The sequence below is a fragment of the Protomyces lactucae-debilis genome, assembly GCF_002105105.1.
Source record: "Protomyces lactucae-debilis strain 12-1054 chromosome Unknown BCR37scaffold_1, whole genome shotgun sequence".
Taxonomy (NCBI): Eukaryota; Fungi; Ascomycota; class Taphrinomycetes; order Taphrinales; family Protomycetaceae; genus Protomyces; species Protomyces lactucae-debilis.
The window spans coordinates 227,693-254,413 of record NW_024467993.1 but is presented as its reverse complement, the minus strand read 5'-3'; the positions used below and the strand labels follow the sequence as shown (position 1 = coordinate 254,413).

Below are 26,721 nucleotides of genomic sequence, written 5' to 3'. Positions count from 1 at the left end.
CATGCACAGCATTCGCTTCTTCCTCCTCTTCGCGCTCTGCGTCTTTTGCCGCCATCGCCGCTTCCGCCTCATGTGCCTTCTTCACTACTGCATTCGCCATGGCTGCATTCACCTTCTCCGTACCATGTCCACCCAATTGCCTGGGTTTCCCCCATTGTACACGCAATGGACACCCTTTAATCAAGACATCTCCCGCACACGCCAATGCTGCCGCTTCAGCACTTTCTCGTGTTGTGAAATTCACAAAAGCACAACGAGCACGATGAGAACAGACGAGTGACTTGATGGCGCCGTATTTACCAAAATGTTGACGAATTGCGTATTCGGGTAGATCTTCTTCAACGCCAAGTAGGAAGAGGGAGGTGATGGATCTGTCTGCTGGTGGAAGCAAATCACTCACGGTAGGTCGCGACATGCCTGCGCTGCGTTGCGCAGATTTGTCTGTTTTTGAGGACTTGCTGGCACTCGACTCGATCGCCTGTGTGGGTTTCCTTGCATAAGGTTCTGATCTCGCTAGCTTCTTGAGGAGTTCTCGTGCAGCTGACTCGGCTTTACCATAATCCTTGGACACCTCACCGGCATTCTCCTCACTCAATAGGGCTTTTTCATTTTGCGCATGATATTCGCGATTGACGGCAGTCGTTGGACCTTGCTTGACCAACTTGAGCGCCGCATCACGGACTTGTATTGGTAAACCAAACTGCAAATCCAGCATACACAGTGAACAACAATTTCGTATGCGACAACAAGACGTGCATAGCGCCGTTTTTTGATATTTGCTTTGTCCTTGTAGTGTCCATCGAAAGACAGTGAAAGGGCGACTGCAAATTTTGCACTCTGCGCCAGATTCTTGTTTGAGCATGCGAATGTACGGGTTGGGGCCTAAGCATGTTTCGCAGACGGAGGGGAAGTCGGATTGTTCTGTGCCTTTTCTATTGATGTCTTGCTTGAACATGGCGGCCATCTTTGCTTGCTGATGAGAGCGACGAGCCTTGCGCGGACTGTCGCAGGGAAGATGTGGCAAGTGGTTGGTGTGGTTGAACTATAAATTGCAGGTTTGGGATTTCAAATTCACGGATCAAGTCCATGCGATATATTGAGTGTCATTATATAGAAGCAACAGAAGCATCTACGAGGAAAAGTCATTCAGGGCGATACACACAGCAGCCTTGTGATGCCCATTGTACTGCCGAATCGTCTCCCCACTGCTCAATTCCCACAATCGACCAACATGATCACTCGATGCAGACACAAGGTACGCCGAATCTGCTGAAAAGGCACAATCCCAGACCCAACGCTGATGACCCTTCAATACCCGCTCTAGCCCAAATTCAAAGTTCTCGGTAGACCAAATCTTGATGGTCGTATCTGCTGAACACGTAGCAAGGTGTTTTGTGTCCGGTGAGAGGATAGCGCGCGTCAGGTACTTGCCATGCGCTCTGAACTTGGTCGCAGGCTGAAGACTGGTGAGGTCACGATGATTCGACATCTTCCAGACATAACAGTTGCCTGTATGATTGCCAGCAATAAACATACTGCCATCACTCGCAACGGTGACACTGCGCATAGGTACATCTTCCTCTGGTACAAGCTCATGCGTGCAAGAACTCTCTCCTAGATCCCATATCCGTACAGAGCCACCCGTATCAACAGACAAAAGCTCCCCTTGATTCGGATGAATCACAACATCCGTCACAGGTGCAGAGTGAGAATATGAGCGTTGAATAGTAGGACTCCGTGTATCCCAAATTTTGACTGTTCCATCTTCGCTAGAGGTACACAGCCATTTCCCATCGCAGTGCCATTGAATCGCCGTGACATTACCCGTATGTCCCTCAAAAGACATGATGGGTTGTCCATTCGCACTATTGATGTCGTATAGCCGTACATGCGGATTGCCAGCAGCCGCAAGGAATCGCTTGTCGGGTGAGATTGAGAGACGATTGACTTGTGAATCTGCATGTTGGATCGTCCGTGAACAGATGCCACTGAGCGCCTCCCAGAACCGAATGGTGTGGTCATAACCGGATGTCACAAGAAGGACTGAGTGCTGTGAGGAAGGCGCCGGCCTCATGATGACAACTTGCCCACCGGCCGCTCTCGAACAATCCGTTGAGGTCCAACACGGCCCAGGCGACTCTGCAGGAAGATGAAGGGCGACGCTGGTTGAGATTGTCGCTGAATAAATTGCTGCCAGTGTGGAGTTGCAGCCAACAGCGAGATGGGCCGGCATTTCCAGCGATCGATTGCTATACAAGCTTCTCTTCTTCTACGCCTGCGTCTACTCACATGTCCTATCGCCATGAGAGCGCGAGGAGCTCATCGCTCACTCACCGGCTACCGGCCCACAAAATACTGAAACAGCGCGAACAGCGCCCGTGTAGAAGTTCCGACTGGTGTCAAGCCATAGTACTAGACCTAAAGGAGGCAATACGAAGGCCTGCTCTGCGTTGTCTCACTAATTTGTGGGCCTGCAAGCTGACTGTGGCCACCGCCTTTTCTTCTGAGTGTCTGGTTCCTCATGTCGAGGAAGGGCAAAGGCGACACGCTGCAACAAGAGCCACTGTAACCCTCTGAACCCAAGCACGAGTACCTCTAGACTAGCACAATTGAATCGAACGTCAATCATCGTCATCAGGCTCTGGTTCTGCAAGCTCATCCATCGCTAAATGGAACTCTACTGGCATCTGTGCACGAGCCTTGTCCTGGCATTTTCGTATCCGTGCTTGCAACGCCTGCAAGTCCTGCTTGATCTGCGCCGCTAATGCAATGCCCTTGACAAAATCAGCCTTGACTGCCGGTAATTGCGCAACAGTACGCGCATTCACTTCTTGTAGTGTCATTTGAGCAGCATGCAGTGATCCTGAAGTTTGTGATTGAACGGCAATGCACCGATCGAGCGTCAGCGAAGTGAGTGTCTCATGAAGTGTCGTCGTCAAGTGTTTTGCAACTTGGTCGAGCAAATCTGATGTTGAAGCTTGATTGTGATGCAAGTTATTCGAGCTCGAGGAAAGTGCTTCATCAGCAGCTGAGCCAGCATATGAGCTGCTTTGATCGCTCATACTAGAGCTACTAATTTGTCCTTAGCTGATGTGTGTGGACAAATGCTTGGAAGCTCCATGAATTTCTACAACAGACTTCTGCTCTGCGACAGACACAAAGCCTCTACGTCGTATTGCTTCTTCGTATTCGCCATCTCTGCTCCAGCTATCACTTGACAAGCTTGCATGTCCTTCAGACCAGCCTATGGCAATGGTACTCCTCCACCACTGCCTCCTCGTGGCGCACAAGAAGATCTTGAGCTCGCTGCTCAAATAGCACAACAGCAATCTATCTACAGCTCTGAAAATAGAGCAGCTGGCAAGCGCCAGGAAGCATCACGTAGCTCAGGCCCACCTGGAAAGCGAGGTGCTGCCCAAGCTACTGGTGCGAAACACAAAACAGTTATTCGAACAGGTGGTGGCAAAGTATGGGAAGATCCAACACTGCTAGAGTGGGATCCCTCTCACTTCCGACTGTATGTCGGCAACTTGGGTGGTGAAGTCACGGATGAAGTCTTGAAGCGTGCCTTTAGCGCATACGCTTCCTTACAAAAGGCAAAAGTCGTTCGAGACAAGCGCACCACCAAGTCCAGAGAGTTTGGCTTTGTGTCCTTTAGTGAACCAGACGATATGCTGAATGCATGGCGAGACTTGAATGGCAAGTATATCGGCTCACATCCCGTCACACTGACCAAGGCCAATGTGGAAATCAAAGCGACCGTGGTGGACAAGCAGACCCTCAAAAAGCAGCAAGCCGAATCGCAATTTGCACAGAACCTCGTCAAGCATGGGCGCGTGGGAAAGAAGAAGGCCTCTGGTCCCTTCGTTCCTCGAGGCGTCAAGCGCAGCTAGCGTTTGAGCATTGTCAATGCTCGCCTGGGCGTCTATGTGACTGCCCTGTAATGCGGGGCTTGCCGGCGGTATTCAGCGCCGAATACGCGACGCATATCAGAATTAACAACAAGTACACTTGTATCTGGAGGCCAGGGACGACAGGTTACAATGGCAATCGATGGATCAAACAGAGAAGATCTAGCCTACTTCAAGACTTCTTGGGCCAAGGACATCATCAACGAATGCATGTCAAAAAATGGCTATATTCTCAAGTCAAACGAAACGAGGACCGTCAAGAGTGACGGAGAGGATTCGCTGTTTGGCGGTACCTTGCGGTCACCGAGCACCATCTCTCGCGCTTTGGCGCTGTGCAAACCCGCACCAGCCGCAACAGTGCAAGCGTCAGCGAATGCGGCAGCCCTGGCAGCAAGTGGTGCTGGAGCAGTAACAGATCCCGGCGAGCAAGATTTCGGCGAGACGCTCTTCTTCCTGTCTCTTGGCAATGGCTTGAATGGTCATCCTGATATCCTGCATGGCGGTATCACAGCGGTGATTGCAGATGAGACGCTCGGCAATGCTTCATCCTTTGTTGAGGGTCACAGCACCTTCACAGCATGGTTGCGAGTCGACTACAAGAGTCCACTGCCCACTCCGAGTGATATCATGGTACGAGCCAAGATGTACAAAGAAATCGGCCGGAAACGATGGCTCAGAGCATCCATTGAAGGACCACAAGGAAAAGTCTATGCCACTGCCGAAGGCTTGTTCATCAAGACTGCCGGGAGCAAAGCCAAGTTGTAAATGCTTGCTATGGAATGCTAAGCTGAAAAGATGCGAGAGTATAGAAGTTCGTGGCGACCCTGATAGACATCGAGCATGGCAAAGGTCTGGACACAGTCATCAGTAGACATTGCTTCGCTCAACTTGGCTGCATGTGTCAATGCTTCTCGCATCTGCCGGGATGCCAGGATATGCGTCGACTCGTACGGCCCAATGAGACTCAGCCGTACAGCTGCAGATAGAACGGCCTTGACATGAGCATGTAGAAACGTATAGACAAGCTTGTCGATGCCAATGCCGAGTACCCGACCTGTGAGGCCATACGCGACGCCAAAGTGCCCTGAACATGCTTGCTTCGTAATCGCTCTGCGATATGTAACCACTGCATTTCCCAAAGATGCATCTTGCGTGACTGGATCTGCCTCGACAAACACCCTTTCAAGCAATTTGAGTAGTGCTCGTCCTTGGGCAATACTGCATCGCCGGGCGACAACGCATGGTGTATTCGCATCGAATAGGTCATCCAACTCAGCGCACCGTTCAGGCTCACGATATGCTGCCCGTAAGAATGGCATTGTGGTTGTCGTTATTGATCGTAGGCTGTCGTACAGGAAGTCCAGGAAGGACGATGCAGCATCGTGCTGCCCAGCTTGTCGCTGATGATGGCAAAAAGATTCGAGGCCTGACGAGTACGCGAACTAGTGTCAGCTCTTGTCATACTCATTCATTCATACTGAACCGATAGGTAGCGCTGAATCGCTCAAGATCAGCAAGTAGTGATTCTCGGCTTCCTCAAGCATACGCTCTTCGACTGACAGCACTTCTGCAATGTGAAGTTGAGTACTGCGTTTGACTGAGTTGCTTCCAAGGTTTGGTCGAAGGCGCGTTCATGCGAGATTAGATAACGCCAAAGATCTCTCACGCTGAAACTTGATCTTGCACCAGATGCAACTTCAGGCAAATCTCGCGACTTTCGAGACCCAGGGCAGCATAGCATCGGCATGATGCGGTCCCCGACGAGGCCAAAGGCGATACCTGTGCCTTCAAAGCTGACTCTGAAGACACTTGGTCCACTGACTTTCGGTGCCGGCACGTTTTCTGGAAGATATGATAATCGAGACTGCGACCCGGTACAGCTTGTCAAAGCAGCATACGAATTAGGCATAAGACAGTTCGATACATCACCGTACTATGGTGAGTCCGAGACACTACTTGGCAATGGTCTGCAAGCATTATTCGAGACTGGTGTTGAACGAGATGATGTCTTTGTCATGACCAAATGTGGACGCTATGACGTGTGGGACTTTGACTACTCTCCAGACAATATTGTGAGATCTGTCAAAATGTCTTGCAAGAAGCTACATGTCGCGTACTTGGATGTCGTGTATTTGCACGACGTGGAATTTGTTACAGAGTCCCAGGTCGACGAAGCTGCTAAGACTCTTTTTGAGCTAAAGAGCACTGGACTTGTTCGTCATGTCGGGATCTCCGGGTACCCACTAGATGTGCTCGTCAAGTATGCCAATGCCGTGAAGACAACAGCCGGGCAGTCTTTGGATCTCATTCTATCCTATTCGCAATACAACATTCAAAACACGACGCTGACTAAAGTCATTCCTCGTCTGTTGCAAGAAGCCGGTGTAGAGCATGTGTTAAGTGCGTCGCCGTTGTCAATGGGCCTCTTACGGACTACCGGTCCACCAGAGTGGCATCCTGCCTCTGCCTTCCTGAAAGGTAAAGTTCAAGAATCGATTGAATACTTGCAAAGCCTACCACCGACGGAGCAGGTGGGCAAAGAAGTGGCATGGACTTTGCCAAACGTTGCACTTGGCTTTGCTTTACGCCACGCACCAGAAGATGGCATACGGTCTACCGTCATTGGCTTTACGGCCGTGTCAGAAATCCGCGAGAGTGTAGAGTCGTATTGGCAGTCGCTGCAGCCTGCTTCAGAGGCGTCCATTCAGGCGCGTAGTAAGGTCGAACAGGGTGTACGCCAGGTCTTGGGTAAGGCCCTTGACGAAACTTGGCAAAGTCCACCAGAAATGGCCCGTATAGCAGATCCTGTGCCGTCTGCAGACAGCGGCAACTGAATGGATCGCAAAGGCAACGTTCATCATGCATCCTCTTGAGCACTAGCAGCTTTAGCCAGCTCAAGGTTTCTGTACTTTTTGCTCTTCTTCTTGTCTGCACTGCGCTTCTTTCGCACACTTTCTCTGACTTTGGCCATGACGCGAGATTCGTCTCCGTTGATATGTGCATCCACCTTCTCTCGTAACCGCTTGCGAGCAATACTCCGGTTCTGCTGCAGCGATCGTGTCTCTTGGCAAGAAACTTGAATGCCGGAAGGAAGATGCTTCAATTGCGCCACAATCGAGGTTTCTACGAGTCAGCTTGACATGGAAGTCATTATAGCTTACTGTTGATCTTCTGACCACCAGGTCCCGTCCCGCGGACGAACTTCTCTTCAATGTCGTCTTCTGATATCTCAGGTAAAGCAGGGTATGTCTTTTGCTTCTTCTTCTTTGACGAAGCCTTCTTGACAACCTCTGGAGAGCTTGAAATTACCGTAGCGACATCAGAGAAGAACAGCTTAGGTATACAATATCGAGCAGAGAGCAGAGAACGTTGGCTGACTAGGCCACCACAGCAACGTATGAGAGCATAAGAAAGCATGTGTGGTCTGGGAGGGCTGATGAAGTCATATATTTGTCGCTTATAAAATGCCTACCGCTTGCCACCCTTCTTACCGATATCGATGTCAATGCTCGTGTCACAACCACACTTGCTGACGGCTCGGGGGTTGTCCACGACCTTGAACTCGCTGCCAATCAACTCCATGGTGTAATCCACTTTACTGCCATCCACGAGTTCCAAGCTCATCTCATCAACAACGACGCGTGCACCCTCCTTGCTGATAATGACATCCTCCTCGGGATCAATCTCATTGTCCAGCTTGAGAACATACTGGTAGCCATGACAGCCACCCGACTCGAGTGCAACGCGCAAACAATACTCATCGCCCTTTTTGGCAAGCAATGAGGAGAGCTTGCTTACCGCTCTATCTGTCATCTCAAGCTCGTACAATTGGCCTTCATCGCCTCGTCTTGCATTTGTGATGGTCTGTCCAAACGAATCAACCACTGGGCCAGCTGATGTGCTGGACTCAGAGACATGCTCGCTTGATTGACTCGGCGACTCTTCAGACACAGCGCCAGCCAGCTCTTCAGTAACAGAGGAAACCTTGGCGGCAGCCTCCGTACCCCAATCAAACACCTTCCAATCCGGCTGCTTCAACAGCCAATCTTGTGTTTCACCCAACAACGCCACACTGGTCTTACCAGCTTGAACAGCGCTCACAAGGTATTGCTCAGCAGCCAGGACGACTTGCTTCGCATTCACAGCAAGCAACTCTTCACGCCGTTTCTGACGCATATCAGAAGTGATCCGATCAGTGAAATAGACCATTCCTTCGCTCGCCACAGACATGGGTGCATCAACACCTTGAAAGACCGAGAGTTTTGCTTCCTCCAAATCCTGCAACGTCCAAACGCGCTGCGCTGCCCAAGCACCAGCCTGTGTCATAGTCTCGAGAGTCCTCAATGAATTCGGGTCACGATAGCTGTAGTAACCAAAAACGCCAGAAGTGGCGCTATAGCTTGCTCCCCCTCCATATGCGCCACCCTTTTCTCGAATTTCTCGATGTAGGTGCTTGTTTGTTAAGAGCTTGGACAAGATTTGGAGTGCGGCACCGTCCTGATGCGTATAAGGCACACCCATCATGGACAGGGCTGAAAAGTTGACTTGGTAGGGGAGTGGGAAGAATGACTTGGCTGGAGTTGCCACCTCGAAGTCAGATACCGCAGAATCGGACGGGGAAGAAGCGTTAAAGCTTTCCACGAGCCCTGATACACCGCGTTCCACATTCTTGACTTGAGCAGGGTCGACTGTGATGAAACACTGCATCAATGGTTTGGCGAAAGCCATCTCATGAATCTGCTTGAGATTGCTGATCAAGTCCGAGAGATCCTCCTTTGTTGCGAGCTCTGAAATGAGCTTGACTTGCGTCATACCGCTCAGCTGTTCTACTGCTTTACCAGCAGCTGATAGAGCACTACCAGCGAACGTGCGAGCATAAACGTGACCTGATTCAGCAACATTGGAGATGGCACCCGATGCACTCATCTTGATCAAATTGCGTAGTTTTTCGCGGTTGTCGAAGTTGGTGTTGTTGAGCATTTCACTCATTAGACTGAATAAATGGTCGATATTGCCATCTAGACAATGACCGCTGACCACCAAGGCTTGATCGTAATCTTGAAGATTGCTGTGATTGTTGGCAATCAAAGTCGATACACTGATACCGCCCGTTTTGAGCTTGATCATGTCCTCGAGTGCAGCCATGGAGTGCTGCTTCGTTCCCAGATTAGTGAAGCAATCAGCGTAGATTGGTAAGAAGGGTCTCAAGTGCTCTGGAAGGTGGTTGAGCTTGGCCTTCATGCGAAAATAGGTCAAGCCAGTCGCTTTGAGGTTCCAGTCTACAGGAACGCCAGCGATACTGCCACCTAATTCCAGCTGCGTGTATGTGACCTTTTCTGGAATGTCGGATACTTTGAGCGTTGGCAAGCAAGACAGATCCTCCTCGGCTTCCTGGAATTTGAGCAAGGCCAGTCCACTCTCTTCTACCTTCTTCTTGTCTTGTTCCGTCAGACTCGACACCTTTTGTGTCAGGTTTGCTTGCTCTGTTGCAACGAGTTCGCCAGCAAACTCGGTACTAGGGCGCATAGTGAAGTGCATGACACCGTCTGGTGATTGCTTGAGGAAGTACTTCTTGACAAGACCTTCCAAATAACCACCTTTCGCAATTTCACTCTTGAAGCGATCAACTGTCTCGTTCCAACTAAGCAGCTGCATCGGATCAGCTTCATTGAACCAAGGACCCGCCACGGTTTGCAACAAGCTCATACCGAAGTTTGCTTGTTTCCGCTTCAGCGCAATCTCCATCTGATGCAAAATCGCTTCCACTTTGCCACTGTCAAAGCCCGTCTCTGCCACTTTGCTGAGAAGCTCATTCACAACAACCGGTAGCTTTTCAGCAGTTTCCTTTGTGGTTTCCTGCAGACCTACACTGAAGACAGTCGTTTTTGTTGAATTGTCATAGCCAGTGTTGGGGGAAAAGTCACTACCGAGACCAGCCTCAATGAGACCCTGATAGAGTGGTGAGCTGTGGCCGTCAAGTAGTAGAGACGAAAGAATCCGCAATGAAAAGGTCTCAAAGGTATCTGCTGCATCATTACACAGGAAAGACAGTGATGACTTGTATTGAGACTCTGTCGCGGTCAGTGGGTCGATTGGTCCATTGGCGGTGACTGTTCGGGTCCCTTGCCACGGCGAGGTGATCTTATCGACATTCTCCGGCTGTGCAGCCGAGAACTTCATCAACTTCTGGTTCAGTGACTCGAGCTGATCATCCAAGGGAAAATTGCCGTAGGTGAAGACTTTGCCATTGGATGGATGATAATGATTTTTGTGGAAGTCAACCAGCTGTTGGTAGGTCAAATCTGGGATATTCTTTGGGTCTCCGCCTGAATCATTGCCGTAGATGGTCCCTCTGTACATTTCTCTTTGAAACATAATGTAGAAGAGGTAACTCGCATCGCTCATCTGACCCTTCATCTCGTTATAGACGACACCTTTGAATTCAATCGGCGTTGCAGTGTCCTTTGGATCCTTGTGCTCCAATCGCCAGCCTTCCTGCTGAAAGTCTATCTCTCGTAGTCTTGGGAATAGGGTCGCATCGAGGTAAACGTCGCGCAGATTCGCATGATCAGCCTTATTGACTGTTGCAAAGGGGTAAAAGGTATAATCTGCCGCTGTAAAGGCATTCATGTAGTTTGCGAGACTCCGATTGAGCATTTTGAAGAATGGATCTCTGACTGGATACTTGTGCGAGCCACATAGCGTTGTATGTTCAAGCATATGCGGTACACCCGTTGAATCGGTCGGTGGTGTCGCAAACCCTATCGAAAAGACATTATTCGAATCGTCTTTCGCAATATGCAGGTGTTGCAATCCTGTGCGATCGTGTCTAAGGAGTGTCGCTTCGAGCTGGAGCTCAGGGACATGCTTGGTCTGTGGCGAATGGTTAGTGAATCCATGACATCAGTCTGGAGAGATTGCGACATACGCGTTGTACGGTGAAGCCATGTATCCGGCGTGTCGCATGGATCGGACATCTCCTGCTGAGTCTTGCAAACTGCAGCATCATGTCTCTATGCCCGGGCCCTGTGTGACTTGAGCTGATGAGTGTCGAGGTCGCTGCTTTGTGTTTCTGTTGTCAGCAGAAATTTAGATCGCAGCAGCACCAGCAAGGACTCAGACACTCTCTTCCTCTACTCAGCAGCCTGACTTCTTGCTGAAGTGCAGCATCACTTGTCGAGGAGTCTCATTAGCTACGGTATCGACAGGTACAACAGTCGGTTTCTATGGCAGACCCGCAAGAAGGCGGCTACAGTGACGCAGACGACCAACAAGCGATCCTCGACCGAGCCACCGACACCGACAGTCCAGCGCCCGCTCAAGCAACAGGTTCCAATGCATCTGGACAATCGATTTCTGATGCAAAAGCATCACCTTTGCCCAACAAGCTTGAAGCGCTCATCAAGGGTAAAATCTCGGAACTCGAGCGTGACCGGGAAGGAAGCGAGCAAGAGAACGAGGATATTGCTCGAGCGGTGCGTGCAGAGAACAAGAAGCTCACGTCACTTGTCAATGAGACCGATACGGAGATTGGTAAAGTGACCTTGCTGCAACGCAAATACACCATGCTCTTCCAAGACATGCAACGCCTCGAACGAGACCATGCACGGGAAAAGTCACGAGCTGACAAGACGCTGAAGGAACGAGATGCATCCAAAACAGAACTGAGCAAGGCTGTCAACATGAAGCACAAGCTCGAAACGCTGTGTCGCGAGCTGCAGAAGGAGAATAAGCGCGTGAAGGAGGATAGCAAGAAGTTGCAAGAGGCAGAACAGCAGAAACGCGTTGAGCTGAACAATAAGTTTGAAACCACCATTTTTGAGATCAAGACGAAGCTAGACGAGGAATCGGGTGCACATGGTCGGCGTAGCATGCAAGATGAGGAGCTCAAGGACAAGTTCAAGTCCTTTCTTGAGCAGTATGAGCTGAGAGAAGCACACTACCACAGCACCTTACGCGCCAAGGAGCTCGAGATTCAACTTTACCAGGCGAGGTCTGAACAATTCAAAAAGTCTGCAGATGTCGTAGCACAGCGAGCCAGGACCTTGCGGAGTCAAGTTGCAACGTTCAGTGAAACAGAAGCGGAGCTGCGCAGCCAACTGACCATCTACGTCGAGAAGTTCAAGCAGGTTGAAGATACCCTCAACAACAGCAATGACCTCTTCTTGAACTTTAGGAAGGAGATGGAGACAATGACAAAGAAGACCAAGAAGCTCGAGAAGGAGAATGCATTGATTCGAGGCAAGTGCGATACTGCCAACAGGAATATCCTCGAAATGGCAGAAGAGCGTGCCAAGTTCAAGAAGGAAATTGAGGCGTTGAAGCTCAAATGCACCAAGCTGGAGAGTCTTTGCCGCGCACTGCAAAGTGACCGTGCCAAAACTAACGCAGTACTGAATGCCAACGCTGCCGCGACAGCGACTTCAAGCGCAAATGGGGCTGAACATGAGCACGAACACGAGAATGAGTCCGATGCCGAATACGACGATGACGAGGCGCAATTGTCTTGCTACAGCGAGAGCGAGGGCGACTATGATTCAATGGATGAGCAAGAAGAAATTCGTTCCTTGCCACCACTTTCACAAGTACCGGAGAACCGTGCTGCCATCATGGGCTACCTCAAAGTGTCCGCTGAAGAGGAAGCGCTCATCAAGCAAAAGAGACAGGAGTACAGGCCTGATTTGCATGGGCACCCAGACAAGGACCAAGATGGATTCCTGGCTGTCACTTCTCTGGAACGCGAATACATCAATGCATATCGCGACTCTAAAATTGTTGAGAATGGCTTGGAGCGATTGATGGAGTCGCCTCTCAAGGATTCTGCTGAAGTGCGCGACATCACTGCCAAATTTGACTCGTTCAAGAAGATGTTTACGACCATGAATGGAGTTCCTGGCATCAAGTCACTAATCGAAGGAGGTGCACTCGAGGAGATGACCCCTGCGGAGCAAAAGCTCTACGAGGAGGCAAGTACGCGACTCGTCAACATGACACAAGCCTATGCGAAGGAGATTTCATCAAGCGTACAAGGCGCCGGATCGAGTGGTGCGCCAGGAAAAGGCCAAATTCGTTCGCTTGAAGTCAGCCTGGATCACTTCCCTGCCAGTCTGATGGAAGATGCGCGTAAAATTGCAGACATGTACGCACAGTCTGCGGACCCACAAAAGTTCCGCGTGGACTTTGCAGAGGCCTACGCTTTGCGACAGGACTTGGATGCGAAATCTGGCCATGGCAACGGTCAGACTGCGGACTTCAAACCGATTCACAGGGCATCTTCACGTTCTTCAGCCCCGGAAGAGTCTGCCTTGGACTAGTCAGTGCGTCGCAAATTAGTTGCATACTTGCCTCATCCTAAATACATGCGCCTCACCTTTCTTTACTATATCGCCTTCTTGAGCACTTCCTTGAGCATCGTCTGTTCTCGCTCAATCTTTGTCACTTCTTCATGTGCAGCCTTTAGCTTGTCCAGCAAGTATCGCACACGGTCCATTGTCTGTGCTGCGGCAATGTCCTTTAACACGCCGAGCTCCTTCTCAATCACCTGAATCTCATCGCTGGACTTTTGTGCTAGTAGTGTAGCACGCTTCAGTTGCATCCGAGCAACAGTCGCATTGTCTGAGCACAGCTTGGCAAAGGCGGCTCTGTATACTGGCCGCCCAATCTTGACAACACTTGGCCTACCCAATTTTTTGCCAATGATGATGAATTCTGCCTGCTCCAACGCCTTGAGCGCTTCCTCGTCACCCTTGATGATTGGGTCCAAGAGCAGCTTCTGGTAACTTACTTGCCACGCGCCAGTATCAGTCTGAGCATGCTTTCGCCTTATTTGTTGCTGGTGATCGTCTGAGCGTGACAAAATCTCCGGTGTAGCACTACCAAACATGTTCAGAACGCTGAGACTTGTAGCATGCATGGGCTGAATGAGAGTCCACAGGTACTGCTTGTACCAAACAGGCTTTTCAACAGTTGTTGTGGTGGGGGTCCCCGTGGCTGCGTTATGCAGAGCTTGTAGAACTGTCCAGGCCTGCAGAGAACTCCATGCAGCCTTCTCGTCCGTATCGTTGACCAAGAACTTCTTAATAATATCACCGACACTCGCTTCAATAAGCGCGTCGATTGCTTGTTCAGGCCATTCTCCAATCCGAAGCCGTTGAGCGAGGAGATCCATGTCTTGAAGACGACCGCCGAGAATGTCAATGCAGCGATCCAATTCAAGACCCTGTGCTTCCTCCTTGAAGACAGGATCATCTTCAAGGCGCTTGCGAATATATTCTCGTGCCGCTTCGGGCGAGGCATCTCCCAGGGTAATGGTGCGAAGCGATCGCGTGGGCAATGCCTTCGTCAAGACTTGGGTGAAAGACAAGTTGCTCGTCAAGAACACGACATGTGCAATATTGTTCTCGACCAAGGCTGCTGCCCAGGTGGAAATATTGGCATACAGCTGTGTCGATTCTTCTCCCTTGTGCAAGAACGAATCAAGCACAACAACAGGTCGTTGTTCGGGATGGAGCTGAAGCCAGTCTTCATCCCTTACCTCTCTTGGCTTGCCCTTCAAGGCACGGCTACGGAGCGCAGCCGCAGTCGAGTTGAGAATCTTCTTGACTTGCGCTTCGAGAGTTTCACTAAAGCCTGCAGAAGATCCTATCAGGCCTTGAGCAGCAAGGTCCATCATGCTCGACATGCTATTCACCCAGCCAAACAAGGGGAAGTATCCCACTTGATCAGCGAGCGCAGCAATCATCTTTGAATCCTGCTTTGTCTCCGTCAGCTGCTCACAGTCGAGAAGCAGCAATTCTTTCCTATTGAGTAACACACGATTGAGGAGAAGGTCCCGTTTGCCACTGCCACGAGGCCCTTGCAGAACAATGAATGATTGGTCTCCAGTTTCCGCAAGCCATTGATGCAACTGAGTGACATGTCCATCGCGATTTTCCCATATTGAGTGGTGGTTCGGACGACTCGATTTGTGGAATGAAACAAGATCATACGTCTTGGTCTTGATCCATTGAATGAAACGGTTGTCACTCAAATGGAACGTACGCCCCACTTTCTGCTCAATGAACCAAGTCCGTACAGGGTCAAAAATGGCTACTGTGATGGCTGCAATCAGAGCTGCCGCTGCCGGAACCGTGAATCTTGGATGCGACGTAAGCCAATCACGGATCGTGTGTGCTCTCTCAGTCCGTTCAAAGAGGATGTGAATCCGCGTCCCTTCCCATTTGAGACCATGCAGGCAATTACGAGCAGCAGAACCAGATCTGAGACGGTGGAATTGAATGATGGCAAATCTTGGCAGGTCCTTGCTCGACGGAGATTGGGGGAATATATTGCGAATTTTGCCAAATTTGCGAAACAGAGAGTACAGCGTCTCCTGAGGTAGATCAGGTCCTTCAAACTCGACACGCAATCGGGAAGAGGGGAACCGGGCAAGGTCTTCCACGAATGGGCGGCCTTGAACCTCAAAGACACGAAGGGACTGAAGTGGGTTGAACCATTGAGTTGGTTGATGAGTTGCCAGGTTGGCTTGAATCTTGGACATGACCTCTGAACGAGCAGTTTCTTCCGCTGGCAAGGTGAGCCGAATGAATGCCCCGCCTTCTTTGAAACGGGGAATGATCTCTTTCACACTAGCATCGAGCTCAGGCGGCAGTACCTTCTCAACGACACGATTGACACTGTTCTTGTCCAAGCGAATCAACCAATATCGAAGATCCCAGAAGCCTAGTTGTAGCGGGTAAACATTGTCAAAAAACAGTAGCTTTTCATTGGCCTCAGCCTCAATGAATCCAGTCGTACGCTCAGCTTCGGTAGAGACTCGACGGCCAAAGGCAGAAAGTATGGAAGACATGTAGCTGGGATTTCTATTGAGAAGCAGATTTTGGCGAATTGATGCACTCATCAAAGCATTCCCAGATATGGCGAAGCGGAGCACCATAGGGCGAGCGAGAGTCATGTTGCGCGCTAACAGGTGCTCAATGCGAGCGAAGCGTACCTCTAGATAGCAAGGCGCATGAATGCAGTCTTGCACAGGTGTTGGCTCCAAGCGCAGATCAAGACAATCTTGCGATTGGAAGCGTTCCAACAGCAATTGCGCTTGCGCTCTCTGGGTTCAGATGGCCTAAAATTCGAGAAGAAAACTAGAAATGGATGTAATAGCAAGGCTTCTTATTTGTAAGGAAGCGTAACATGCTATGCTCTAAATGAGGGCTACCTATTTAGATTTACCCTGACATTCTGCTCGCCAGAGACCTATCAACGCCTTGTTGACACCAGATACCGTACCACGGACCTGCCATCCGTGCAAGGAGAAGCCCTTGCTGAGCTGACATGCAAGTCCATCAAAAGACCATGCCGCACAGCTATCCTCCCTGTCCTCTATACACATTTTCTCGCAAGATGGAGCATCGAGCTCTTGTGTGCCATTCTCGCCACGTTTGAAGACCTCACACGGCTGTTCATAATGGCCCTTGGCATAACAAGCAGTATAGCTGCGGCCCTCTCGTTTCCACAACGAACTATCAGCATAAAACGGGTGCGCTTCCACAATCTCGTAGAAGCGAATGGGCCGATTGACACCTATTGTTTGAAGCGTCTGGTGCAAAAAACGAACCCCATCTGGACCGTACTGGTGCCAAGAAGCAGAGTACTGACAGTACCATGCACCTTGAACATACTCAGTTTCGATCCAATATTCATGAAAGGCGTGTACTGATGTCCTTTCCAGGAGCGCCCCTGCTTTTTTCAGGTAAATTGAGATGTGCTGATCGCCCAATGTGGTATGCGCTCCTGTGTCCAGCATCTCTTCGACCAGTTCTGGTGCGTCCACAAATAGCCTCTGTATAGCGTTTGCAGACACGTATATACCACTTCCTCCATGCATATAAGAGATTTCTTTGTCCGTAAAAATATTGCCCAATACAAGAGGTTTGTTGGAGTCGAAGCGGGATAAAACAGCCTGTAATGAAGGAACATGTACGTAGGTATCATCATCCACAAGAGCAATCCATTTGTACTTCCCACGTTTGAGTAGTTGCTGTACACCAAGTGCAAAAGTTGCAACTTGCTTGATTGCCTATTCATTAGCCATGAGAAACGCCTCGCAGCACACTCACATCAAACTGCCAAGCTTCGCCACGGACGAAAGTATTTGGGTCGATTGCGGCACCTTTGGGCATCTTTGAAACTTTGCGATAGTACTCAAACCGCGGATTCGTCTTGATATGACTGACCCACTTCGGCACGAGCTTGATTGCGTCCTGGATGTGTCTACCCTTCAATTTCGTCTCCCTATCACTGAACATGACCACATGATCCTGATTCACACTTTGCGAATCAAGCCATGTCTCCAGAGCAACCATCAACCTGACCTGCACCTCAAATCCGGTTCGAATGATGAAGCCAATGTCGTCGTTGTCGACAGGGTACTTCGGGCCGAAGAGATCTGCTAATGGCGTGTTCTTGCCCTGATCTTTGGTAGGATCCATTTCATGCGTTGATATGACAGACTTTGGCGTTTCTCCTGGAGTCGTCTGCTTGACAGCCTTCATTTGGGACGCTGAACGAGGCCAACATAAGAAACCTACGATTGAGAGGGCAATGACGGTTGCCAATCGTATCCTTCGGCGCTTGCTGGAGCCTCCAGCCTTAAGCTTAAAAGCAATGTTCTTCATACTTTCATGCCTTGCCTGACTTAGTCGTTGTGCATGGAAGGAGAGGAAAGTTGCTGCGGCAAATTCCCGGCAATGCTGCCAGCTGGTCCTCTCCTTTTGCTTGTTGTTTCATGTCGTAAACTCAGGGGCAATGAAACTGTGTGAAGGAGGCGGAGCATTATGCGCTTGGATCAGGCCAAGCTAGCATCGATGAGTCGAAGCTCGAGAACCCTCCTCGTCTGTCTTCTCAGTCCTGCTGACCATGGCTACATGGGGTCCACACGTTAGTCCTCAATGAGTTGAACTGGTTTGCGAGAGATAAGCTCAAATACCAAAATTGTTCCAGCCAACCATGCATTTCTCCACATGAGGCTCAATACAGTAATACGCCGTCTATACTGCTGGAGAGATGGCTCCCACGTCAGCGATATAGCCGAGCGATGCATGCATACCATATGCCACAACGAACTTCGACGAATCTGAATGGCGGTCCTCAACTTCAACGACACACAAGTCCAGCTACTTCCCTCCAACCAAGTCAGCAAAGTTGGCTCGAAGCCCTGATGGGCGCGCCGGCAACCGTGCATCCGCGCGCCAGATGGTGTCTGGGCACTGCTTTTCCCAGTTTGCAAGTGTCTGGTTATTGACACCCGCCCAGCCAACCAAGTCATATCCGTTTGCTCGGATGTCCATCGTTCGAAATCCGATATTGAGAGCACAAAGCCTGTCTTGGGGACGATACACCCACGCTGCACAGTTTGGCATTATCTCACCAGACAAGCAAAAGTTCTGACACGTCCGAACATTCTGTGTTGCATCAGCCATATCGTTCAATTGGAAAAACTGGCAAGGTTGATGAAACGCAGGAGTCTCAAGGCACTGGACATAGCTCCTGCCACTACCGAGCCACATTGTTCCATCGAGGACGAACTTATGCTTCTCCATGACTTGCCTTTGGTATACTGGGCCTGTGGAATTCAATCCCATGAGCTTTGCGTGCGTCTTCCTCATGGTCGCCGGCGTCTGATGATGGATGGTAGCTAAAGGTGCACACCATCGATCTTTGTCGTTAAATCGCATCTCGAGTCGTTCGTGATAGAATGCCGATGACAGCTCCTCAACCAGTCTGCCACCTGCTTGGATAACATATTTGGAAAGATGTCCATCTCCAATAGGTGCTTCCAAGCTCGTTCGCAACATCTCATCGGCGAGATCCGGTGCATAGTCAAACATGTGAGCTAAAGCCGAACGTGAGAAGGACATGCCAGCACCTCCGAGCATAAAGCTTTCGCTTGTACTTGTGCCCCAATATCGACCAATCAAAACTGGGTCGTCCGGATCGGCTTTGTTGAGAACATGCAGAAGCGAGGGCATGTGGATGTAGGTGTCATCCTTGTATTAGCATCCTAACTTCTGTGAAGAATGTCGTACATCGGCCAAAACGTAATACTTGAAATCCCTTTTCTCCTTCATCATTTTGTACCCCAGGTAGGCGCTTGCAACTTGTTTTATCACCTAATGGTAAGCAGAGTCAGCTGCAGGGTATCTGTACATCAAGTTGCCAACCATCATTGCGGGTGGAAGGCTCCAGGCCGGGAGAATCTGGTCGAATATCAGCTTGACGCAGGGACTGGTAGTACTTGAAATGCGGAGAATTCTTGTCGGCCTCCTTTTGGAAGAATGGGACGAGCTTGACGAAATCATGCAGCTGATATCCTTTGAGGGTAGAGTCGGTGTCGGAGAAAATCATAACTTGGTCTTTGTCCAGACCCCGAAGCCATGTATCCATGGGGCCAGTGAGACGATCGCGGACCTCCCATCCTGTACGCAGGATGAATGCTACATCTTTGAGCTGCAAGTCTTCCTTTACCGAAGTGCTAATTTGAGTTTTGTGCTCCTTTGTAATGACCGGGAGTGTATCGTCCGAGCGAAAGTAGATCAATGTGAAGATGCAGAGAAGAATTGTCGCATTCAGAGCAATGCGCCGTTTCAGTGATGATCGTAAGGCTGTCATGGCTGAAGCCAGTCGCGACAGGACGAGCAAGGTCGACTTGTTCTCAGGACGTGGCAGCTGAGGGAAAAGGATTTGGACGCATCTGGGAGCGGACTGAGAGGATCAGGGGCCTGTTGGAGTCATAAACAAGGGGCCAAATTTATTTTGTCAGAGGTAGAGATACCCCTGTTTCGACTACCAACTTTAGCCTTTTGAGCGCAGGTCTCGAACAGATGCAGCGATGAAAACGCGAGCCGAGTCTTCGAGGGACAAAGGTCGTCGAGAGAAGCATGTCGCAACAGCACAATCATGTCATATATTCGTTTTGCAACCACCGAATCAGGGGAGCGTATAGCGTGTCCACGTAGCTGACTTGGATGCCGTCAGGTCAATCAAGTCTGAGAGCGCTCGAATCTTTGGTACGTTGCGAGCATACGATTCGTCGTATACACCTGCTTCGTCCAGGCAGATAGCTTTCCACTTGGCATGTGTCGCACCCACAATGTCCTTTGACCAATCATCGCCAACATGCGTACTCTCTGAGAGCGTTTCATTTGTCTGGAGACTCGCACGCGCTTGTTCCAAAGCTCGGTCGAATATTCGACTATCTGGCTTTGCAAAGCCACAATCTGCAGAGACGGTTGAGAATGAGAAACTGTTGAATATGCCTAGCTCTTTCAACACATTGACAATGCGCGAGTCGCAATTTGAAAGAACACCGAGCATGTATCCGCGTGACTTGAGCACATCCAGTGTCTCTTTTACTCTTGGCCGCAACATATAGCCCTCTTTGCCGTTAAAACGCTTGATGAGAGCATCAACCAGCTGAGGACTGGGTTGGGCAGGCTCAAATGTGGACTGTACGACTCGTGTCCACCAAGCATGCGTAGCCGCTTCTCGATGTTCAGCGGTGTGATCAGCCTTGTAGCCAAAGTGTGGCAGCTCTCGCGCCATCTGCTTGATGGCTGCCATATTTCTCTGCTTAATCTGTGTCTCATCCAGATTGGAGAGTCCATGCAATTGCGCAGTCTCGATGTACTGTTTGAATACGGGTATGCGTGGATGAACAAGGGTCTCCCATGCATCAAAAGTCATGAGCTTGACTGAACGAGCCATTTTGCACGTTCTATTTGTCTGTCTATGGAGCAGTCTGTGGACGAGGTGTCAGCTGGGTGTCAACTTGTCAAGGTGTCACAGTCGCGCCTAGACTCGACCCCTTCATGACTTCACCGCAAGCACAATTTCGAGCCAAACACACAAGTCGAGCTATATCCCTGCATTCAGTGGACTCAGCGCGAATGAACGGCGCAGGACAGCTTGCTTCACCCATGAGTATGGCGCATACCACGTCAGCCGATGAAGGTCAGCCGCAAAAGAAGAAGACACGCGGAGAGACCGAGCAACCCACCCGCGACGAAGGAAATCACGATCTGCTGGCACACGCAAATGCCAGGAAGCCACAAGTATACGTGCGCGAGGTGACGGACGAGACATTGGCCGAAGATCACGAAGAAATCAGAAAACTGCTCAAGGAGTCGCGTATCGCTGCCGATGACATGGAACCAGAGGAGCAACCTTGCGCGTCCGACATGTGCGTCAATCCTCAACTCGATCGTGGCACCGCTGAAGATGAATTGAGCGTGTGGGGGTATATGCTTTCGCTACATACAAAAGAATTGTCCTTCTTGCTGTCCAAAGAGTCTCGATGTGGTGCAAAGAAGGACATGTGCAAGACGCAACCTGCAAAGGCATCTGGCGCGGTCCTCAAGGACTACAATGGTGACAATTTGGCCAGTTCTGGATACATGATTGGATCTGCCGAAGAGTGCGATGTCAAGATACATGGACATCGTATATCTGCGAGACATTTCGTGCTCTTCAAGATCAACCAAACACGTCCAGCTACGCAAGAAGAGTATGAGCAGTCTGGACAGACAAAAAAGACCAGTCATCTTGTCTACTTGCAAGAAATTTCAGGACACGGCACTTTCGTCAATGGTCAGCTATGCAAGCGCAATGAAACAGTATTGCTGCAGGATAACGATCTCATCTCATTGGGCAGCAATGGTCCGTCTTGGTTCTTTCGCTCAACAGACAGGAAAGGCAACAAGTCATTTGATGAGCGCTTCAAAGTGACAAAGACACTTGGGAAAGGTCACTTTGCCGAAGTATTCGAAGCAGTTGAACGCTGTACCAATGCAAAGTTTGCTGCAAAGATGATCAAGAAGCGCATGGTCAATGACGACAAGGCGTTCCTGCATGAAATTGGTCTGCTCATGTCTTGCACACATCCACTCATCACCTGTATACGAGATGTGTTTGATGATGGTAATGTCATTTACTTACTTCTTGAGCTCGCGCAAGGTGGGGAGCTCTTCGACCGCATCATACAACGTGGCAAGTTTACGGAGAAGGAGACTCGCTACGTCTTTCGTCAACTCTTCTCTGCCCTCGAATATCTACACGCCAGTTCAATTGTGCATAGGGATATCAAACCGGAGAATATCTTGCTGTGCAAACCAGACAGCTTCGATATTCGCTTGGCTGATTTCGGTTTGGCAAAGATCATTGGCAGTCGATCCATCACCTCTAGTCTTGCAGGCACACCATCGTATATTCCTCCAGAGATGCTTGCGCCGCCGAATTCCAACAAAGGCGTCGAGTATACACGCAAGGTCGATTCGTGGTCCGCAGGCGTGGTTCTTTATATCTGTCTCTGTGGATTTCCACCCTTTTCACAAGAACTTGCGCCTCCAGACATGAAGACACAGATACGCGAGGGACGATTTCAGTTCACCAGGCCATACTGGGATTCTGTCTCGAATGGTGCCATTGATCTCATCTCGAAACTTTTGACAGTCGACCCCGAGCATCGGCTGAGCATCTCTGAAGCGGCGCGGCATCCTTGGATGCTGGCAGATGATGACGCATCAGCTGCAGCGATGGAGGCCGTCCCTGTCCCCGAAGCCAAACGTGGTGTGAAGCGGCAAAGAACCATGATCAAGGATCTCGGCAGGAAGCAAGTCATTGAGAACGGGTTGGCTTCCCCTGAGCACTCCTCAATGATGCTTCATGACTAGTGTGCTGATTGATGTCGATGGTACTAGCTACGTATGTGCATAACGCTGAATGTGACTGTTTCTTTTGCTATCTGACGAGCTGGACTCGAAGGACCATCAGCTTCGGTCGATCGTGTCATGTCCCCGAGCATAGAAGTCGTCAGAGCAACATCAGAGCACTTGCTGCAAGCGACTCTTCTCATCAACGAGTACTATGCATCTCTCGACATTGTCAAGCGCGATACACCGGAGGAGATAGCCGTGTACTTGTCAACTGGTGCTTCAGGTCCCGGTACTTGGCTCGCCTTTACCGAGAATGAGGAGAAGCAGCGTGTTCCTGCTGGTGTGGTCGTCTTGCGGCCATTAGATAGCGAGAGCCATCCAGCGTTGAAAGAGGTGGCGACGGTGGATTCGCATGGTAACAAGATTTTGCTGACTGAATGCAAGCGACTCTATGTGCGCGACAAGTATCGTGGATTGGGCATTGCTCACAAGCTACTGCAGCCAATGGAGGAGTGTGCGGCGAAACAAGGAGCAGCTTATATCTACCTGGACTCGAAGGATGATCTGGAGAGCGCATTATCTTTGTACAAGAAGCGCGGGTACGAGGCTTGTGAGCGGTACAACAGCAATCCGCAAGCGACCATCTTCTTGCGGAAAGCGTTGTAGATGGTGCCAAGATCGCATGAGCACGGAGACAATGTTTCTAGACGAAGCCTATCACGTATAGCGCTGTACACTGCTTCTTAGACGTCGCTGCTAGACTAGTGCTAGTATTTCTTGGTTGTACGCGACGCGAATTTGTGAAAGTGAAAGACGCGACGAGACGGACGGAAGAAGCGACTCTCGTAGACTGCCCCTCCTCCAGCTTGCACTTGCCATGACAGTGATGCAGCTCGTGAGGCACAACGTACTGCGGCCCTCAGATCTAGACGACCATTTCCTCATTGATGCCAAGAAGCGCAACTACACCAGTATGGCTCCATCTATCAATCGCTACAATGATCTTCGCTAACACACCTCGCCAGCACAGTATGCTAACCTCTACTTCCTTCGTCTGGCCATCCTCAAGCCTGTTGTGCTCAACAATGCTGAAGTGCGGTGGTCAGGCCTCACGCTCCACGATGGACGCAGTGCAGCGCATACACCACGAGTCCTCGATGTTCAACAAGGCGAACTGACTTGGCTCGTCGGCACTTTGTACATGGAGATGCCACTCAAGCCCAATATTCTTGAAGACATCACAGCAGAACACTGGCTTGCAGCAGCAGTTCCCAAACAAACTTGGCGAGATCCGCGGAGGGATTCAATACAGCTTGAAGACGAATCAGGTCGTGTTCAGCTGATTGGTGCGAAATTGCTCGAGGAAATTCTATGTACGGGTATTGTGGTCGGTGTCTTGGGAAGTGAGACGAGCAGCGGTGAGTTCGAGGTGATTGATATTGTCCATGCCGACCTCCCACCTGGTCGCCAAATATCTGCGCAAGAAGATGTGGAGATGACGGATGCGACACCTGGTATTGGTGGCTCAAACGCAAGACCGAATGACGAGTATGTCGCTATTGTCTCCGGCCTGGAAATTTCTGGAACGGATGCAGCACCCTTGACCTTGTCCTTATTGCTCGACTTTCTAACGGGAGACTTGCTTGATGAACCGGATCAGCAATTCTCATCCAGGATATCAGCCTTGATTGTTGCTGGCAACAGCATCACTTCAACACCCCTACCCAAGGAAGATGCCATGTCGCGTCGCTTGACAAAGAACAAGAAGTACGGTTACGATGCTGCGTCCTACAATCCTCGCCCCATCGTGGCACTCGATGATTTCCTAGCAGAAATCAGTGCAACAATGCAGGTCATCGTCATGCCTGGTGATAAGGATCCAACAAATAGCACCATGCCACAACAACCAGTACACAAGGTCATGCTCAAGGATACGCGTAAGTTTGATGGCGTTACGCTCAAGAGAGCCACGAATCCAACTTATCTTGATATGGCTGGAAAGATGTTCCTTGGATGCTCTGGGCAAACGGTGGATGACATTGCTCACTACATTGCCACTGACCCTGTCGATCAAGATGTCATGGCAGATAGTCAAGCGGGTGATGCGTACGAAGACGTTGATGTGCTTGCCATCATGGAATCCTGTCTGCGTTGGAGACATATGGCTCCCACAGCACCAGACACCTTGTGGACTTATCCCTACTCGGATCAAGATCCATTCATCATGAAGACCTTGCCAGATGTCTACTTCCTTGGCAATCAGGCGAAATTCGACGACCGCTTGGTAGAACACACAACACGGGACGAGCAAGGTGAGCAGACCAGCCGTTGTCGCTTGATTACAGTGCCCAAATTCATCCAAACAGGAGAACTCGTCTTGGTGAATCTGAGAACGCTTGAAGTAGAGCTCATCACTTTTGAGGGGTGTTGAGGTGCATCTGAAAAAACTACGTCGATATCAAAGTCACATTTGCATGTCTTTACTTCTGGCGTGCCAAAAAAGTTGCGTTGCATTGTCCGGTTCAAGCTGTTGGACTGATGCGAAGCCTGCTTCCTTCAGCATTTGTTCCTGCCGCTGAGCACCCCAGCCAGCACCCAAGCCTTCACCATCGTTGGCAAGGTTCTGCGTCAAACAATGCATGAGTGAGATGCTGTAGATGAATCCACCTCTGGGTCCAATATTGTCCTCCACATTGGATGAGACCTTGGGCTCGACCATAAAGTAATAGCCACCCTTCTTGAGGGCATTGTAGATGCCCTTCAATGCTGCTGAAGAACCAGGCACATCGTGGATGACATCAAAGGTGGAGAGGATGTCAATGTCGCCACCCAGGCTCACCGAGTCAAGCTTCTCAATGGGGATGGCCTTGAATGTGACGTTCGTCAGGGGTGGCGATATAGCATCAAGAGAAGCCTGACAAGCGGCAATAGACTCAATGGACAAGTCGATGCCTAGAAATTTGGAGTCTGCGTAACGCTGTGCAAGCTGCAACACGAATTGACCACTACCGCAGCCGACATCGACCCAGCGAATACCTTGCTCGAGCTGCTGCTGTAAAGGTCTGGTCCAATTGAAGATCTCACCTGCGATAATGGCCGGTTGGTTCATGCCCTTGATGGCTTCAACGATACCAGTGAAGGCACCAAAGGGGACACCTTTTGTCTCCCCCTTAATGCTGTCAGCAACTTTGTCAGCGACACCATGAAGACTGTGTATAGCCTGAGCAACACCATCAAAGGTATCCCTGTTGACTTCACTGCCTAGCACAATTCGTGTTGCTTCAGGAACAGCATAGGAGGCAGCTGCAGCATCATATGTCAATAGCTCAAAGCATGCTAATGCGTTGCAAAGCTCCTGCACGTATCGCTCCGTCAACTGCAAAGAGGTAGCAATTTCAGCTGCCGTGGCTGGGTGTCCAAGTTTGGCGAGTCTTGGGAGGAATTCAATACGGTCGCAGGTGTGGTGGGATTTAGCTAAAAAAAAGCTACGTCGTATTCAGCTCAACTACTGTCCTCCATTATAAGAAGGAAGCAAAACAGAGAACCTTCCGCACAAGGTGCCTCCAGCTCTCCACGCAGAACAACGCTTTAGTGCCGTAAGGCAAATTGGCTGGTCATAAAAGACACAGCATATCTCGTCACTCCCAGTGCTAGTCTCAATAGTGATGCTGTTCCCCAGCGTATTTGTAGTAAGGATTGCCGTAGCAAGCCTACCACAAGACCAGACAGGCTGGCCAGCGCAATGCTTTTTCGAAAAAACCCCGAAAAAAGCTTCGAAGCAAGCCGTTTCGACTAGTATGGTGAGATCCACTCATAGTGAGAGCGAGAAGGGGACACTCCCAAAGTGGGCATGCTAGACTACGCGGTCGAGAAACAGCGTATTGGGACCGGCACAAGAAGAACGAGGGCTCCAATCGGGGACCAGGCAGAACCCCGACCGATTTGATAATCAATGCCGCAAGGGCCGGCAATGATGCAGTAGGTGGTCGTTATATGCCATAAAGTAAACTGGAGGGAGCTGTACGCTTTGACCGCATGCGGCAAAGGTACAATAAGCTCAGATGAGACCTCCGGGGCCCCAGGTTGCCTTTGGTGTTGACCTAGTT

General features: G+C 50.2%; 16 protein-coding genes across 16 annotated transcripts; 5 read left to right on the top strand and 11 right to left on the bottom strand.

The window, feature by feature from the left end:
• Positions 1 to 136: 136 nt before the first annotated feature.
• BCR37DRAFT_332567 (uncharacterized protein) lies at positions 137 to 949 on the bottom strand (the record flags this gene model as incomplete). Its single annotated transcript, XM_040867065.1, has 1 exon — positions 137 to 949. A coding segment is annotated over one exon (813 nt), but the record flags the coding sequence as incomplete, so codon positions are not given.
• Positions 950 to 1,129: 180 nt separating this feature from the next.
• On the bottom strand, positions 1,130 to 2,074 carry BCR37DRAFT_342853 (WD repeat-containing protein pop3; the record flags this gene model as incomplete). Its single annotated transcript, XM_040867459.1, has 1 exon — positions 1,130 to 2,074. One exon carries the CDS (start codon positions 2,072 to 2,074, stop codon positions 1,130 to 1,132), a length of 945 nt encoding a protein of 314 aa, XP_040728150.1.
• A 547-nt stretch (positions 2,075 to 2,621) lies between these two features.
• On the bottom strand, positions 2,622 to 3,062 carry BCR37DRAFT_384965 (uncharacterized protein; the record flags this gene model as incomplete). Its single annotated transcript, XM_040870310.1, has 1 exon — positions 2,622 to 3,062. One exon carries the CDS (start codon positions 3,060 to 3,062, stop codon positions 2,622 to 2,624), a length of 441 nt encoding a protein of 146 aa, XP_040728149.1.
• A 378-nt stretch (positions 3,063 to 3,440) lies between these two features.
• Positions 3,441 to 3,848, top strand: BCR37DRAFT_338312 (uncharacterized protein; the record flags this gene model as incomplete). The annotated part of the gene is made up of 1 exon (XM_040867295.1): positions 3,441 to 3,848. A coding segment is annotated over one exon (408 nt), but the record flags the coding sequence as incomplete, so codon positions are not given.
• Positions 3,849 to 4,043: 195 nt separating this feature from the next.
• BCR37DRAFT_404076 (HotDog domain-containing protein) lies at positions 4,044 to 4,828 on the top strand (the record flags this gene model as incomplete). Its single annotated transcript, XM_040872051.1, has 1 exon — positions 4,044 to 4,828. One exon carries the CDS (start codon positions 4,044 to 4,046, stop codon positions 4,674 to 4,676), a length of 633 nt encoding a protein of 210 aa, XP_040728147.1. The 3' UTR covers positions 4,677 to 4,828.
• BCR37DRAFT_342913 (UreF-domain-containing protein) lies at positions 4,694 to 5,455 on the bottom strand (the record flags this gene model as incomplete). Its single annotated transcript, XM_040867463.1, has 2 exons — positions 4,694 to 5,353; positions 5,390 to 5,455. 2 exons carry the CDS (start codon positions 5,453 to 5,455, stop codon positions 4,694 to 4,696), a joined length of 726 nt encoding a protein of 241 aa, XP_040728146.1.
• A 201-nt stretch (positions 5,456 to 5,656) lies between these two features.
• BCR37DRAFT_384962 (NADP-dependent oxidoreductase domain-containing protein) lies at positions 5,657 to 6,745 on the top strand (the record flags this gene model as incomplete). Its single annotated transcript, XM_040870309.1, has 1 exon — positions 5,657 to 6,745. The coding sequence occupies one exon, from the start codon at positions 5,657 to 5,659 to the stop codon at positions 6,743 to 6,745; it is 1,089 nt and encodes a 362-aa protein (XP_040728145.1).
• Positions 6,746 to 6,768: 23 nt separating this feature from the next.
• Positions 6,769 to 7,328, bottom strand: BCR37DRAFT_342966 (RF-1 domain-containing protein; the record flags this gene model as incomplete). Its single annotated transcript, XM_040867466.1, has 2 exons — positions 6,769 to 7,034; positions 7,073 to 7,328. 2 exons carry the CDS (start codon positions 7,326 to 7,328, stop codon positions 6,769 to 6,771), a joined length of 522 nt encoding a protein of 173 aa, XP_040728144.1.
• BCR37DRAFT_363286 (peptidase M16C associated-domain-containing protein) lies at positions 7,073 to 10,965 on the bottom strand. Its single transcript, XM_040868241.1, has 2 exons — positions 10,840 to 10,965; positions 7,073 to 10,784 (listed from the first exon to the last, which is right to left on the bottom strand). Exons 1-2 carry the CDS (start codon positions 10,918 to 10,920, stop codon positions 7,380 to 7,382), a joined length of 3,486 nt encoding a protein of 1,161 aa, XP_040728143.1. The 5' UTR covers positions 10,921 to 10,965; the 3' UTR covers positions 7,073 to 7,379.
• Positions 10,966 to 13,290: 2,325 nt separating this feature from the next.
• BCR37DRAFT_342669 (RNA12 protein-domain-containing protein) lies at positions 13,291 to 15,759 on the bottom strand (the record flags this gene model as incomplete). The annotated part of the gene is made up of 2 exons (XM_040867441.1): positions 13,291 to 13,725; positions 13,927 to 15,759. 2 exons carry the CDS (start codon positions 15,757 to 15,759, stop codon positions 13,291 to 13,293), a joined length of 2,268 nt encoding a protein of 755 aa, XP_040728142.1.
• A 363-nt stretch (positions 15,760 to 16,122) lies between these two features.
• BCR37DRAFT_384958 (uncharacterized protein) lies at positions 16,123 to 17,458 on the bottom strand (the record flags this gene model as incomplete). Its single annotated transcript, XM_040870308.1, has 2 exons — positions 16,123 to 16,983; positions 17,024 to 17,458. The coding sequence occupies 2 exons, from the start codon at positions 17,456 to 17,458 to the stop codon at positions 16,123 to 16,125; spliced, it is 1,296 nt and encodes a 431-aa protein (XP_040728141.1).
• A 621-nt stretch (positions 17,459 to 18,079) lies between these two features.
• Positions 18,080 to 19,624, bottom strand: BCR37DRAFT_404068 (uncharacterized protein; the record flags this gene model as incomplete). Its single annotated transcript, XM_040872050.1, has 3 exons — positions 19,113 to 19,624; positions 18,992 to 19,075; positions 18,080 to 18,952 (listed from the first exon to the last, which is right to left on the bottom strand). The coding sequence occupies exons 1-3, from the start codon at positions 19,572 to 19,574 to the stop codon at positions 18,080 to 18,082; spliced, it is 1,419 nt and encodes a 472-aa protein (XP_040728140.1). The 5' UTR covers positions 19,575 to 19,624.
• Positions 19,625 to 20,024: 400 nt separating this feature from the next.
• BCR37DRAFT_336179 (HAD-like domain-containing protein) lies at positions 20,025 to 20,672 on the bottom strand (the record flags this gene model as incomplete). The annotated part of the gene is made up of 1 exon (XM_040867216.1): positions 20,025 to 20,672. A coding segment is annotated over one exon (648 nt), but the record flags the coding sequence as incomplete, so codon positions are not given.
• Positions 20,673 to 21,358: 686 nt separating this feature from the next.
• On the top strand, positions 21,359 to 22,489 carry BCR37DRAFT_342125 (kinase-like domain-containing protein; the record flags this gene model as incomplete). Its single annotated transcript, XM_040867416.1, has 1 exon — positions 21,359 to 22,489. A coding segment is annotated over one exon (1,131 nt), but the record flags the coding sequence as incomplete, so codon positions are not given.
• A 939-nt stretch (positions 22,490 to 23,428) lies between these two features.
• Positions 23,429 to 25,063, top strand: BCR37DRAFT_4310 (DNA polymerase alpha/epsilon subunit B-domain-containing protein). Its single transcript, XM_040872293.1, has 2 exons — positions 23,429 to 23,586; positions 23,641 to 25,063. Exons 1-2 carry the CDS (start codon positions 23,493 to 23,495, stop codon positions 25,044 to 25,046), a joined length of 1,500 nt encoding a protein of 499 aa, XP_040728137.1. The 5' UTR covers positions 23,429 to 23,492; the 3' UTR covers positions 25,047 to 25,063.
• A 74-nt stretch (positions 25,064 to 25,137) lies between these two features.
• BCR37DRAFT_384954 (S-adenosyl-L-methionine-dependent methyltransferase) lies at positions 25,138 to 26,134 on the bottom strand (the record flags this gene model as incomplete). Its single annotated transcript, XM_040870307.1, has 3 exons — positions 25,138 to 25,142; positions 25,199 to 26,089; positions 26,125 to 26,134. The coding sequence occupies 3 exons, from the start codon at positions 26,132 to 26,134 to the stop codon at positions 25,138 to 25,140; spliced, it is 906 nt and encodes a 301-aa protein (XP_040728136.1).
• Between the last annotated feature and the right edge of the window lie 587 nt (positions 26,135 to 26,721).